The 15,116-nt window shown below is 40.5% G+C and overlaps 1 protein-coding gene across 9 annotated transcripts in view; it reads right to left on the bottom strand.

The window, feature by feature from the left end:
- PCCB (propionyl-CoA carboxylase subunit beta) overlaps window positions 1-15,116 on the bottom strand; it is an 87,216-nt gene that overhangs the window by 24,318 nt on the left and 47,782 nt on the right. For all 9 annotated transcript variants that reach the window (XR_679202.4, XR_001713649.4, XR_010155338.1 and 6 more), the window contains exon 9: window positions 12,572-12,653. Coding sequence is in view for 6 of the 9 variants with exons in the window: in XM_009446528.4 (XP_009444803.1) it covers window positions 12,572-12,653 (82 nt within the window). In the remaining 3 variants the exon portion in view is untranslated. The remainder of the gene's footprint in view (window positions 1-12,571; window positions 12,654-15,116) is intronic.

The following is a 15,116-nucleotide window of genomic DNA, read 5'->3' as shown; positions in this document are numbered from 1 at the left end:
ATTTTAAAGGTTTTCCCGTCTTGATTTTATTTTTTAATATGTAAAATACTAATACAGTTTAATAGTGTTCCTTCCCCATCCCTTCCACCCTAGTCCCACCTACCCTGTTATTAATCTCATTATTTTCTGATGTATTATGTGTGTGTTTGCATTTGTATCTTTTAATTTACCCTTCTTACATGGAAAGTAACAGTATAGACACTCTTGCACTTTGAATTTTTTCACTTAATATGTCCTGGGAATCACTTGCTATCAGTTCATAGAGATCATCATTCTTTTTCACTTCTGCATAGTACTGTACTGTGTGATGTACCAAAGTTTATTCAACCAATCTACACGTGGCTTACATTATTTTAAAATTTACATTTAGGTTATTTAGAGTATCTCGCAATTACAAATGACAACGTAGTAACCTCGTACATCTATAATTTTGTATGGTGGGAAGTGTATCTTCAGGGTAAATTGCTAGGAATGGGATTGCTGAGTTAAAGGGCAAATGCTAATTTAGTCCTGGATAATACCAGAGTCCCCTACCAGCAATGCACAAGAGTGCCTGCTTCTCCACTGACTTTCCAATGGAAAGTGTTTTCGGGGTTTTTATTTTTAGCCAATCTAACATATGAGAAAATATTCAGTGTAATTTGAATTTGTATTTCTAGCATTATGTATTAAGTTGAAAATCTTTTGACATGTTTAAGGTCCATTTTATATCTTTTTTGTGAGCTATCTATCCGTGGTTTTTTGCCCACTTTTCTATCAATTTTGGTTGTTAATCCCTCAGCATAAAAGCTCTTTATTAAGAATATTCATACTCTGGGATACATGCTGCCAAGAGTTTCTTCTAGCATATTGGTTGCCTTTTGATTTTGTTTATAGTTTTTTGCTATGAAGAGTGGGATTTTAAAATTTTCACAGTCAGCTTTGTCTATCTTTCACTGAAACTAGTTGAGTTACAGTTCAAAAGCATTTCTAAACCTTCCCCTAAGGTTTCAGAGGAATTCATCTGTGTTTTCTTTTAGTGCTTGTATGGATTCACAGATTATATTTAGTTTTCTGACCCATTTGTAGTTTATTTTTGTACATGGTGTAAAGTATGAATCTAATTTTATATTTTCCTAAATGGCTAGTCAGTTGCCCCAGCATCATTTATTAAAAGCTAATTTTTGCCCCTGAGATTTGATAAAATATCATTATCATATACAGGTGGGCACTGCACAAAGAGGTTCTGGTCAATGACGGACTGCCTATAGGAAGGTGGTCCTATTGTAATACCCTATTTTTACTGTACCCTTTTTATGTTTAGATACATACTTACCATTGTGTTACAACTGCATACAGTGTTTGGTACAGTAACGTGCTATACAGGTTTGCAGCCTAAGAGCAATAGACTATACCACAGATCCTAGGTGTGTAATAGGCTATACCATCTAGGTTTGTGGAAGTACACTCTATGATGGTCGCACAAAGAAACTGCCTAACGATGCATTTCTCAGAACATATCCCCGTTGTTACGCAACGCGTGACTGTACTAAAATTCTGTATGTACTTGAGTCTATTTCTGGCTCTTTTATTCTATTCCACTGGTCTATTTACGTGCCTGTACCACAGTTTTAACTATAGGATGCTGTAATATAAAACATGGCTAGTCCCCACTTACAGCTTTTCTTTTGCAGTACATTCTTAGGTATTCTTGCACTTTTATTTTTCCATGTGCACTTTTGTATAAACTTATCTAGTTCTAGTTTTTAAAAACTGTTTATTGGGATTGCCTTAAATTTATAGAACAACTTAAGAATCACCAGTTTGTTAATAACATTAACCCCAGGAACAAGGAATGTCTTTCCATTTGTTCAAGTCTACTTTTATGTTTTGTTTTGTACAGACAAGGTCTCACTATGTTGCCCAGGATGGTCTCAAACTCCTGGGCTCAAGGGATCTTCCCTCCTCAGCTTCCTAAAGTGCTGGGATTACAGGTGTGAGCCACCATGCCTGGCCTACTTTTGATTTTCAAAAGTGTTTTTAAGATCACCCTGGGCTGGGCTTGGGGGCTCACACCTAAAATCCCAGCACTTTGGAAGGCCAAGGCATAAGGATCGCTTGAGCCCAAGAGTTCGAGACCAGCCTGGGCAACATAGCAGGAATTCTTCTTACAAAAAAAAAAAAAAATACTAAATCAGGTGTGTGTGGTGATGCATGCCTGTAGTCCTGGCAATGTGGGAGGATTGCTTGACCAGGAAGTTGAAGCTGCAGTGAGTTGTGACTGGGTCACTGCACTCCATCCTGGGTGACAGAGTGAAACCCTGTCTAAAAAAATAAATTTGCCCTAAAACAGCTTCTGTACATTCCTGTTAAAATTATTACTAAATATTTTATCTTCCTGTTGCTATGTAAGAGAGGCTTTTACTCTACCATAATTGGTTACTGCTTGTGTATATGAAGATTTCTATATGTTAATTTTGTATCCTGTTCCTCAAGTATTGTTTTAGTATAATAATGCATTCTCTAGAGTTTTCTTGAATACTGTAATACTATATCACCTACGTTACAGCTTGACATCTCTCCCAAGGCTTTTGTCTCTAATTGGTCCTCTTCTTAGATAACTGTATTGGTTAATATTTCCAGAACAATGTTAAATAATAATGGGAATAATGGGCATCCTATACTTGTTCCTAATCCTAGTAGAAGCTAGTCTTTATTAGGTGAGATGCAGGCTTTTGAAAAGGTCTATACCAAATTTTATTACATTAAGAAAGTATTAATCAATTCCTATTTTATGAAATCTATCAGGAATAGGTATTGATGTTTCTTAAAGGTTTTCTTCAGTGTCTATATAAATAATTGTGATTTTTCCCCCCTATATGTGTTAATACGGTATATTATTGAGTTTCCTAGAACCAATCTTGCATTCCTAGAATACATCCCAGTAGGCCACAGATATAATTTTAAAGAAATAAGCAATATGAAACTGAAATCTTAAGTACTACCTTTATCAGGTTCAGGTATTGATATCATACTTCTTTAAAAAAATTTTGGAAGGTTCTTGTGTGTTTTGTTTACTTTCTATGCTCTGGAAGAATTTATGTGGCACTAGGATTATTTGGCCCTTAAAGGTCTCAGAAATTCCACATGAAACTATTTGGGCCTGGTGTTTGTTTGTTTGAGACAGAGTCTTGCTCTGTCACCCAGGGTAGAGTGCTGTGGCACAAACATGGTTAACTGCTCCCTCAACTTCCTGGGCTCAAGTGAACTCCCACCTTGGCCTCCCCAGTAGCTGGGACTACAGGTGCATACCACCATGCCTGGCTTTTTTTTTTTTTTTTTTAGATGGAGTTTCGCTCTTGTTGCCCAGGCTGGAGTGCAATGGCACGATCTTGGCTCATCGCAACCTCCGCCTCCTGGGTTCAAGCAATTCTCCTGCCTCAGCCTCCCGAGTAGCGGGGATTACAGGCATGTGCCACCACACCTGGCTAATTTTGTATTTTTAGTAAAGACGAGGTTTCTCCATGTTAGTCAGGCTGGTCTCGAACTCCCGACCTCAGGTGATCCGCCCACCTCGGCCTCCCGAAGTGCTGGGATTACAGGTGTGAGCCACCTTGCCTGGCCCTAATTTATTTTTTGTAGAGACAGAGTTTCGTCATGTTGCCCAGGCTGGTCTCAAACTCCTGGGCTCAAACAATCCTCCTGTTTTAGCATCCCAAAATGTTGGGATTATAGGCATGAGCCACTGAATCCAGCTCCTTGTGCTTTTTGGTGAAGTAATTCCTTCCGTGGAATTTGGTGGTTCATTTAAGCTTCCTATCTCTGATGGGATCAATTTCTGTTAAACTGTGTTTTCCAAACAAATTTTCCAATGTATCTTGTCTCTTAGAATTTTTTTTTTTTTGAGACAGGGTCTCACTATGTTGCCCAGGCTGGAGTATGATGGTGCAATCACAGCTCACTACAGCCTTGAACTCCTGTGTTCTAGCAATTCTCCTACACTGAAGCCTCTCAAGTAGCTGGGACTATAGGTGCATGCCACCACACCCAGTTAACTTTAAAAATTTTTGTAGAGACAGGAACTCACTATGTTGCCCAGGTTGATCTTCAACTCCTGGCTTCAAGCAATCCTCCCACCTCAGCCTCCCAAAGTGCTGGGATTATAGGCATGAGCCACCACACCTGGCCTCTTAACGATTCTTAAGTTTCTTCTTTTTCAATGGTTATTCCCTTTCTCACTTCATACTTCTGCTTTTACTGTCTCTTTTTTGAAGTTAGCCAGTGTTTACTAATTGCAGCTATTCTTCTATTTCCATCATAAATTTCTGCATTTATCCTTATTAAATTATTTCTTGGATTTATTCTGAAATATTTTACAGGGTTTTTTCCCCTGGCTTTTCCAGTTGGGAATCTGTTTTTCTTTTTTTTTTTTTTTTTTTTTTTTTTTGAGATGGAGTCTTGCTCTGTCGCCCAGGCTGGAGTGCAGTGGCACGATCTGGGCTCGCTGCAACCTCTGCCTCTCAGGTTCAAGCGATTCTCCTGTCTCAGCCTCCTGAGTACCTGGGATTACAGGCACACGCCGCCACGCCTAGCTAATTTTTTGTATTTTAGTAGAGACGGGGTTTCACCGTGTTGCCCAGGCTGGTCTCGAACTCCTGAGCTCAAGCAATCCACCTGCCTCGGCCTCCCAAAGTGCTAGGATTACATGTGTGAGCCACCGCACCTGGCCTGTTTATTTTCCTTCTCTGATTTTTACTGTTTCAGGAAACAGATTTTCATCTGTTCATCGTTTTAAACATATTCTATAGGTTTTGACACATAGTGTTTTGTCTTTTTTTCTTTTAGAATTCTGTCATTTGGTTTCTATTTTCCCCTTTCATCCAAGAATTGTTTACTAGAAGATGTATTTCCCGGCTGGAGGCTACTTTTGTTTTAGTTGCTACAAAAGTTTCTAATTTTAAGCAATGTTGTTTCACAGTATTTTTTGCTCTATGGGATTTAATGATGTTTTCTTTCTGATCTAATACATATGATCAACTTCTGTGAATATTCCATGTGCACTTCAGAATAAGACTTATTGTTCATTACCAGCGTGTAAAGTCCAAAAGAGATGTGTAAGATCTACCTATTACGTTATTTAGGTCTCCTAAATTATTACTTTTGTCCATTTGACCTGCTTTGTACTAACAATGCTGTGTATACATCTCCTATTCAGTGTTTCTACCTAAGTCTGTTGAATCTCCTATAGTTTCAGCTTTATAAAGATGGTGGTTATTTCTGGCACAGATATTCGATATGCTTTACATTATCATTGTGAACTATGGCTTTTAGCAGTTGAAAATGTCCTTCCTGGGAGGCTGAGGCAGGAGAATCACTTGAACCTGGGAGGTGGAGGTTGCAGTGAGCCGAGATTGTGCCACAGCACTTCAGCCTGGGTTACAGAGGGAGACTCCATATCAAAAAAAAAAAAAAAAAAAAAAAAAAAAAAAGTCCTTCCTTATTATGGTTAATACCTGAACTTTACTCTGTTCAATATTAGTGTCACAAATACTGCTATGTTATTGTTTCCATTCTCCCAGTTTATTTCTGCCCATTCCTTATTTTTAGCCTTTCTGAATCACATTTATACACTGAATATAGTTGGTCCATAACAAATTAGACATATTTTTAACAAGTGAATTAAACCCATCCATATTTATTGGTATGACACTTTTTCACTATCATATTATTATTATTATTATTATTATTTTGAGATGGAGTTTCACTCTTGTTGCCCAGGCTTGAGTGCAATGGTGCAATCTCGGCTCACCACAACCTCTGCCTCCTGGGTTCAAGCGATTCTCCTGCCTCAGCCTCCCGGGTAGCTGGGTTACAGGCATGTGCCACCACACCTGGCTAATTTTGTATTTTCAGTAGAGATAGGGTTTCTCCATGTTGGTCAGGCTGGTCTCAAACTCCCAACCTCAGGTGATCTGCCCGCCTCAGCCTCCCAAAGTACTGGAATTACAGGCATGAGCCACCACGCCTGGCCTGTCATATTATTTTTTATAATTACTATGTATTCTATATTTATTGTCTTTATCTTTTATTTTTTATTTTTCCCCTTTATCATTACCCACAATGATATATACTGTTTATGTGAGTAGTATTAAAGAATGTTTGTATTTTTTAGTCTAGTGGTTACCTTTGTAATTATGCGTTTTGATGCCTTTAGTTCATTTCCTTAATCTTTTATTAACTAGTTTGTTTTTAATGATATCTGTTAGCTAACAATAATCAGTGAGCTGATTCTGCAATATTCTTCCCCTCTCTCTTCTCCTCCCATTTTTCAGTTGCATTTTTTTCTGAAACTAAACATATAGCACTTATACATTGTTCTCTACCCTCATCCCCACTTCTGTTTTAGTCTTAGAATTATAATTAAGTATATTAGATAATCACTACCAATCCTTTTGTTGAAATTTCTCCAGCTACCTCTTGATTGGATGAAGCTCATTCTCTAGTAGATTCCTCAAGAAAGCCTCATTAACACAAACTTCCCTCGGTTCTTGGTTTAAAACTGGTTTTCTGCAGTCTTAATACACGAAGGTGAGCTTTGCTAAACATAAAATCCTTAGTCACAGATTCTTTCCTTCAGCCTCCTGAAAGTGCTTTTCTGTTGTTTCCTTGCTTTTCTACGTTGCGTTGGAGAAGTTGGATGCCATTTTATTCTCTTGCCCTTGTAAGTCATTTGATTTCTACCCAAAGGTCCTGAGTATTTCTCCTTATTTTAGAAATCGAACAGTTAATATTTTCTCTAGTTTGACAATTCTGGGTCAATTTTCCCACGTGCTCAGTGTGCTCTTTCATTATATAAATCTGAATCTTATTTCTGGAATATTTTCTTGGATTACAGTTTTAAATATTAAGTCTGTTCTACTGGTTTTTCTTCAGACACTCCAATTATATGTATGTTCATTCTTCTTTGCCTTTCATTGTAGTCACTTTTTTCTCATACATTTAACTAAGAATTTTAAAAAATTAATCCCAGATGTGACAATATAACCAATAATTGTATTAAAGGTATCTGTACTATTTTAAAATTTTATAATTGCATATATGTACAATGTACATGTTTTCACATATGTATACAGTGTAGGACGACTAAATCAAGCTAGCTAACATATCCACCACCTCACATACTTTTTTGTGGTGAGAATGTAAAATCTACTTTTACTTTTTTATATTATTTCATTCATTTTTTAGGCTATTTATCTACTTTTCTTTAATGTTCCTTATTAAATTTTCATTGAAATACATTCTCCTTTGAGCACCTTGCAATTTTGATATCATTTCTGATGCAATTTTGTCTCCCCTGCCCATTTTCTTAATTCAATCAGCTTTAACTTCTTACTATTATCTCTCCATTTTGTCATTAGTTTCTGAATTTTCTATTTTTACAACCTCAAATGCTTATCAGGGGCTACTGCACTCAGATTCAAGCATAGTCAGCTGCTTCATGATTGACTTTTACAGTGAAGGGAGTTCCATCAACTGACATGTTTCATTCTCACTTTTTGTTTTCTTACTGTAGCTTTATATAAATGAAAACTATTTGTATCTGCATTCTCCAAAGCTGGCAGATGAACAAATGAACAAAAATCCTAGTTCAAGAGCACCCTCTTCTGTCAGTATAGCAAAGTGCAGTTTAGTTCATGGGTGACTAATTTTAGGGAGGGTGATGGGGAAAGATGTAGTGTCCTTCAGTGTATTCGATTTTGTATGTCTTGCAGGTACATAAATGTAACCCCCTTGCTTCATTTTCCTTTCACAATTTCCAAAGGTACCTCTATCTTTCCTTTGTACTCTTCTTCCCCAGAAGTAATGCCTTCCCCTCACTACCGTACTGATTTGTGTGTGCACTCTTAAGTAGCTTCTAAAGTCACTGCTTTGACTCTTTTCTAGCATATTCACTTTTTTTCCTTTTTTTTTTTTTTTTTTTTTTTTTTAGAGACAGTTTCACTCGTCGCCCAGTCTGAAATGCAGTGGTGCAATCTCAGCTCATTGCAACCTGTGCCTCCCCAGTTTAAGTGATTCTCCTGCCTCAGTCTCTCCAGTAGCTGGGATTACAGGGACACACCACCACACCCGGCTAATTTTTGTATTTTCAATAGAGACAGGTTTTCACCGTGTTGGTCAAGCTGGTCTCGAACTCCTGACCTCAAGTGATCCACCCGCCTCAGCCTCCCAAAGTGCTGGAATTACAGGCATGAGCCACCACGCCCGGCCAGAAGAAGTTTTTTTAAAAAGCAAAATAAAAAAGTGTAATAATACAATACTTTTTGAGTTAAAAGTAAATATATGGTCTAGGTGCAGTGGCTTACACCTCTAATGCCAGTAGTTTGGGAGGCCAAGGCAAGCGGATCACTTGAAGCCAGGAGTTTGAGACCAGCCTGGCCAACATGGCGAAACCCCATCTCTAAAAATACAAAAATTAGCCAGGCATGGTGGCACACACCTGTAATCCCAGCTACTTGAGAGGCTGAGGCAGAAGCATCTCCTGAACCTGGAAGGTGGAAGTTGCAATGAGCCGTGATCTCGCCACTGCACACCAGCCTGGGCAACAGAGTTAGACTCTGTCTCAAAGAAAAAAAAAAGTGAATTTGGAGAGAGGGATGTTCCAGAGGTAATTCAAGTTAAACGGGGCCATAAGAGGGGGACCCTAATCTGTTAGGACTGGAATTCTTTTAAGAATTGGAAAAGCTGGGCTGGCGCCCGTGGCTCATGCCTGTAATCCCAGCACTTTGGGAGGCCGAGGCAGGCGGATCATGAGGTCAGGAGATCAAGACCATCCTGGCCAACATGGTGAAACCCCGTCTCTACTAAAAATACAAAAATTAGCCAAGCGTGGTGGCGGGTGCCTGAAATCCCAGCTATTCAGTAGGTTGAGGCAGGAGAATCACTTGAACCTGGGAGGCAGAGGTTGCACTAAGCTGAGATTGTGCCACTGCACTCCAGCCTGGCGACAGAGTGAGACTCCATCTCAAAAAAAAGAAAAGAATTGGAAAGCCGGCCGGGCACAGTGGCTCACACCTGTAATCCCAACATTTTGGGAGGCCAAGGCGGGCAGATCACGAGGTCAGGAGATCGAGACTATCCTGGCTAACACGGTGAAACCCCATCTCTACTAAAAATACAAAAACAAAATTAGCCAGGCGTGGTGGTGGGTGCCTGTAGTCCCTGCTACTTGGGTGGCTGAGGCAGGAGAATGGCGTGTACCCGGGAGGCAGAGCCTGCAGTGAGCCGAGATCACGCCACTGCACTCCAGCCTGGGTGACAGAGCCAGACTCCATCTCAAAAAAAAATAAATAAATAATTGGAAAAGCCAGCCTGGGCAACATAGTGAGTTGCCATCTCTACAAAAAATTTTAAAATTAGCCAGATGTGGTGGCATGCAGCTATAGTCCCAGCTACTCAGGAGGCTGAAGTGGGAAGATCACTTGAGCACAGGAGGTCAAGCCTGCAGTGAGTCAAAGTCACACCGCTGCACTCCAGCCTGGGTGACAAAGCAAGACCCTGTCTCTGAGGGGGAAAAAAAAAAAAAGACAAAGAGATACCAGAGATCTCTTTCTGCATGCACTGAGAGCAAAGATCTCGTGAGGACACAGCAAGAGTGTAGTCCAGAAGCCAAAGAGACAGAGACCTCAGAATGAAGCCAACCCTGCCCAGGATCTTGGACTTCTAGCCTCCAGAACTGACAGAAAATAAATTTCTGTTGTTTAAGCTATGCAGTTTATGGTATTTTCTTATGGCAGCACTAGAACACTAATACATAAAGCAAATACAGGCCAGGCACGGTGGCTCACACCTGTAATCCCAGCACTTTGTGGGGCCAAGGCAGGTGGATCACCTGAGGTCAGAAGTTCAAGACCAGCCTGGCCAACATGGCGAAACCGTGTCTCTACTAAAAGTACAAAAATTAGCCGGACATGGTAAGGCTCGCCTGTAATCCCAGCTACTTGGGAGTCTGATGCAGAAGAATTGGTTGAACCCAGGAGGCAGGGGTTGCAGTGAGTAGAGATTGTGCCACCGCATTCCAGCTTGGGTGACAAGAGCAAAACTCTGTCTCAAAAAAAAATTTTTTTTTAATAAATAAATAAGTAAAGCAAATACAACATCGATACCAAAACCTGATTTTAAAATACCTTAGAATATACGCACTAGTATCACATAATATCAATGCAAAAACTCAAAACATTAGCAAACAGAATATACAACTTCAGGAATGAAGGAAGTTTAGTATTAGGAAATCTACTAGGATAGATTTATAAATAGATCTAAGGAAGAAAATCACATGATCATCTCCAAAAACACTGAAAGTGCATTCAACAATATTCAACACTCATTCCTAACTTTAAGAACAAAATAAACAACAACAAAAATATTTAAAACAGAAGCCAGTAGTAGCTTCAACATGAAAAAAGATATAAATTAGGAAACACTGACAGCAGTCTTGCTAAACTTACAAACAATACAAAGATGCCCAGAATCACAACTATGATTCACCATTACATTTGACATATAGGGAGTTGTAGCCAACGCAAGACAAGGAAAGAAATGACAGGTAAAATAACTGGAAAGATAAAATTTTATTCATTTACTTATTTTTGGCAATGGAGTCTTGCACACCAGGATGGAGTGCAGTGGCAATGATCATAACTCAGAACAGCCTCAAACACCTGGGTTCAAGCAATCCTCCCATCTCAGCCTCCCAAGTAAATGGGACTACAGGCGACGGCCACCTCACCCAGCAAATTTTTTTACTTTTTATAGAGATGGTGACTCATTATGTTGTCCAGGCTGGTTTTGAGCTCCTGGCATGAAAGGATCCTCCTGCCTTAGCCTCCCAAAGCATTGGGATTATAGGCATGAGCCCCTGCACCCGACAGAACTCTTATTTATACATAGACAGTATACAACCACATTTTTAAAACCCTAAATACCACACTCTGGGGACTGTTGTGGGGTTGGGGGAGGGGGGAGGGATAGCATTAGGAGATATATCTACTGCTAAATGACAAGTTAACCGGTGCAGCACACCAACATGGCACATGTATACATATGTAACTAACCTGCACATTGTGCACATGTACCCTAAAACTTAAAGAAGAAGAAGAATAAAATAAAATAAAAATAAATAAAATAAAACCCTAAATAAATGACAGAAAAAAATTACAAACAAGAGTATTTAATAGGTAGCAGGATATAAAACTTTATAATAAGAATCAAGAGTTATCATATGTACCTTAAGAAAAAGTTAGAAGACGGCAGAGTAGGAAGCACCAGGAATCTGTCTCCCCACCCAGGCAACAATTGCCTGGCAGAATCTGTCTGATGGAACTATTTTGACTCTGGCGTCTATTGAAGGACTGGACTGAAAATTGGAGTTAATTTCAGCTCTTAGCATAGTAGCAGCTACCCATCCCCCACCCCAGCTCCATGACAGATATTTCCGCAAGTGTTCCTGCAGCAGTTTGCACACAGCTTGCAGGAGCCGGGGTGGGCATAAAAGGACCCTGTCCTCCAAATATTGAGAATCTGTGCTTGCTGACTGCTGCTTCTGATCACAGAGGTGCAAAGAGATGGGCGGTCACTGTTGCTACAACTCCCCACACTGTTGCGAGGCTCTCCTGCTTTGGGCTGAACTGACTTCCAAGGAATTTAAAGGGCTGACGTCTTTTTACCATCTTCATTTTTTTTCTCTTTTTCTACTTTTGGGTGCCAGACGTTAACAACTAGGACACTCAAAAACAACTGCATATGCAGGGAAAATTAGAAAGTGATTGCACGTGCCCCTGCAAAGGCTCAGAAAAGACCTAAGGAAGACCTTAAGGTTACATCTCAGGCTAATCCTTGGTGCAAGAAGAGACTACAAGAATAAAAAAGACAAAAACAATAACAGAAAACAGCAAACCCTAGAGAAGAGGGAGAATCTGACTTCTAGAGTTACCAGAGAGCCATCATGGTGTGTTACACAAGGACTACCGAGAGCACAGTGTACCCTTAAGGAAGGCATTGGCCATCTACAGATGCCTTCAGTTTGCCCAACACTGTTCCCTTTACTTAATGACCCAGGAATCTGCTGTACCAAAAAAAGGTACAAATGGCTCCTGTCTCCCACGGACCTCCACACACACAGTCCAACCTTCTAGGATGCCCTGTGTACTCTCTTCTCTATAAAGACAAAACCCCCTCTGAGCAGACGGCCCCAGTGATACTTAACAATGATCACTCTGGCCTCACTCTAGACTCTGTGGACATGGCCCCTAATTTATGATCCTCAGAGGGCCTTCTAAAGACTCCTGAGCTCTGCTGGCCCTTACTACTCCTATTTCCAGCCCTCAAGTCCATCTGTGCCTCTAGGGTATCTATAGCCACTAGGTCTTTCCAGAACACACTACTCAGTGGCCACTGGTCCTGTGCCCACCCTATTCCCGACCTGTGTTGTCTGACATGGAGGCCAAGTGGTCCAGTGCTTCCTCACTAAGCTGAAGCACAATGCCCATGAATGTGGCTGACTAGGACAGGCAAGACAAACAGATGTGGCACTTACAGAGTGTATGATGTCCACCATGTTGTAGGCTTTGGTTGATTCCAAAGGGACAATTGTGTCAAGTTCAGGAACCAGACGGTCACTTTAGGCAGAAAAAAGGCAGGTATAGTCAACATAGGAAGAGCCAGTTACCTTTTGTGGGAATGGGGTAGGAAAGGAAATGGGGTGACACGTCATAGGGACTGGGCCAGTTCTGTCCCTGCTGGGCTTACAAAGCAGTCACCAAAGAGTCATTCCTTTTTAACCACCATATTAACTGAACCTGGGACAAGTATCCATCCAAAAGACCTCTGGTTCTCTTTTAGAGGAAAAAATGAGTTTATTCCTCTAAACGTTATTCTTTCATTTATCTTCTCTGAATACCTCCTACATTCTAGGTACCGTGTAGGGCACTGAAGGACATTATAGTGAACAAGACACAGCCCTGGGAGATCCCAGCCCAACTTCCTGGAACATTAAAAGAACAAGGACTTGGAAATGCAAAGGCAGAGCTCTGCATAAACCACTGTGGGTTCACATTCCCTGTTAGGTTAATCTGCTAAAGCTCCTTCAAAAAGCAAAACTGCAGGCCCTCTGGGCAAAATCACCACAGAACCTGTCACATGCAGGCTCATGGACTCTCTCCTTCCTCCCGCATCCAAGTGTCTCAGCAGAAAAACTAAGCCAGAGCCCACTCCCACTCTACAGGAGGACCCAGCAACTTGCCCCTCTCCAACCTCTTCTCTCCAATAGGCTTTCATTCCCTCCTGCCCAGTGTGGGCAGCCAGGGGCTACAGTGACCCTGAGACGTACTCCTGGGCTGAGGTTTGGCCTTGGGTCAGGCCATGTGTCCATCAAGCCCAACTTCGCAAAAAGCTCTATGCTGGAAAACTAAGGGTAGCCCCATCTGCTAATAAAGTCCTCCCTTTTCACTTGTCATACATATATATACATATATACGTGTGTATATATGTGTGTGAACACGTGTATACATATATACATATGTGTAGATATGCATGTATGTATATGTGTAGATATGCATATATGCATATATGTGATGATATGCATATATGTGTGGGCATGCATATATGCATGTGTGGGTGTGTACACATGCATATATGTGTGGGTATGCATATATACACATGCATGTGTGTGTACATGCATACATGTATATATGTATGCATATACATATGTATACATATACATGCATACATATGTACGCATATACGTACATACACATGCATGCATATACATACATGTGTGTATATACATACACATGCATATACATACATACACATGCATACCTATACATACACATGCATATACATACATACACATGCATACCTATACATACACATGCATACCTATACATACATATGCATATATACATAAGCATACATATACATACATATGCATATACATAAGCATACATGTATGTATACATGTGTATGCATATACATACATATGCACACATGAACATATGTATATACACATACACGTATACATATATACACATATACACATGCATATATATATGTATACATATATATGGATATATATCTCCCTTGGAATCATATGCAGAAGAGGTATAGCTGGGCCAAAGCGGGCTATGCAGACATTTCTGGGCTCCTGGGCCATAATACCTTCAAGTGATGTCCTAAACCCTTCAAGAACTCCAAACAGTATACTCAGAAAGGCTATCCCCACAGCTCTGGACCTTGTGACCACTCTCCCCTCCATGACTACACACAGTGGGCCACTGGGTATGTCCCTTGTGGAGTGGGCAGAGGCAGACAGAGTGAGGCCCTGGCAACACAACTCTTCAGAGCATCCCTGGCCCAGACCAGGCCCCACAGGAAGGAGTCCAGGTTTAAGCTACAGGATAGCATCTGAAAATGACCTCTTCCCAAAGAATACAATTTCAAATCCCTTCTGCAGAAGAAAGTCCAGGCCAAGTGAGTGCTTATAATTTGGAGAGGAAATAAAATGGAACGGCTAGAGGTGTGGAGCAGTTCCTGGGCAGGGCCTCCACTTTACTCTATGGTGCCTCCACAACAGGTGGTAGACTCCAACAGCAAAAGGAAAGGTCTTCACCAGATGGCCAGCAACACACCCTTCCCCAGGACTGTCCCAGCCTCTGGCTATAAGCAGTATGCATAAACATGTTTCCTAAAGGGCATGCTGTTTGCATCATTTTACATTTATTTATTTCAAAAGGACAACTAGGTAGAGCCCAGGAACCAGTCACTTTAGACAGAAAAAAGCCAGGTATAGTCAGCATAAGAAGAATCATGGCTCTTCCTTTTGTGGGTGAGGGAAAGGAAATGGGAGACTTCTTCATGGGGACTAGGCCAGACCAAAAAAAACTTGAATCTCTAATTCTAGATAACTTGAGAGTTTCTTAGAAATCAAAAAATTTTTCTTTAAAAATGTTTTGGGCCACTCTTCACTGCCAAGATATACATTAGATATTACAGAGAGGAAAAAGGTAAATAAAATCATCTTTCTTTGCTCCTATAGCCAAACATGACATCATCCCCACACCTGGGAGCCACTCTACCACACT

The sequence above is a fragment of the Pan troglodytes genome, chromosome 2 (genome assembly GCF_028858775.2).
Source record: "Pan troglodytes isolate AG18354 chromosome 2, NHGRI_mPanTro3-v2.0_pri, whole genome shotgun sequence".
Lineage (NCBI taxonomy): Eukaryota > Metazoa > Chordata > Mammalia > Primates > Hominidae > Pan > Pan troglodytes.
The sequence above is the reverse complement of the archived record's forward strand: the minus strand, read 5'-3'. Positions and strand labels throughout refer to the sequence as shown.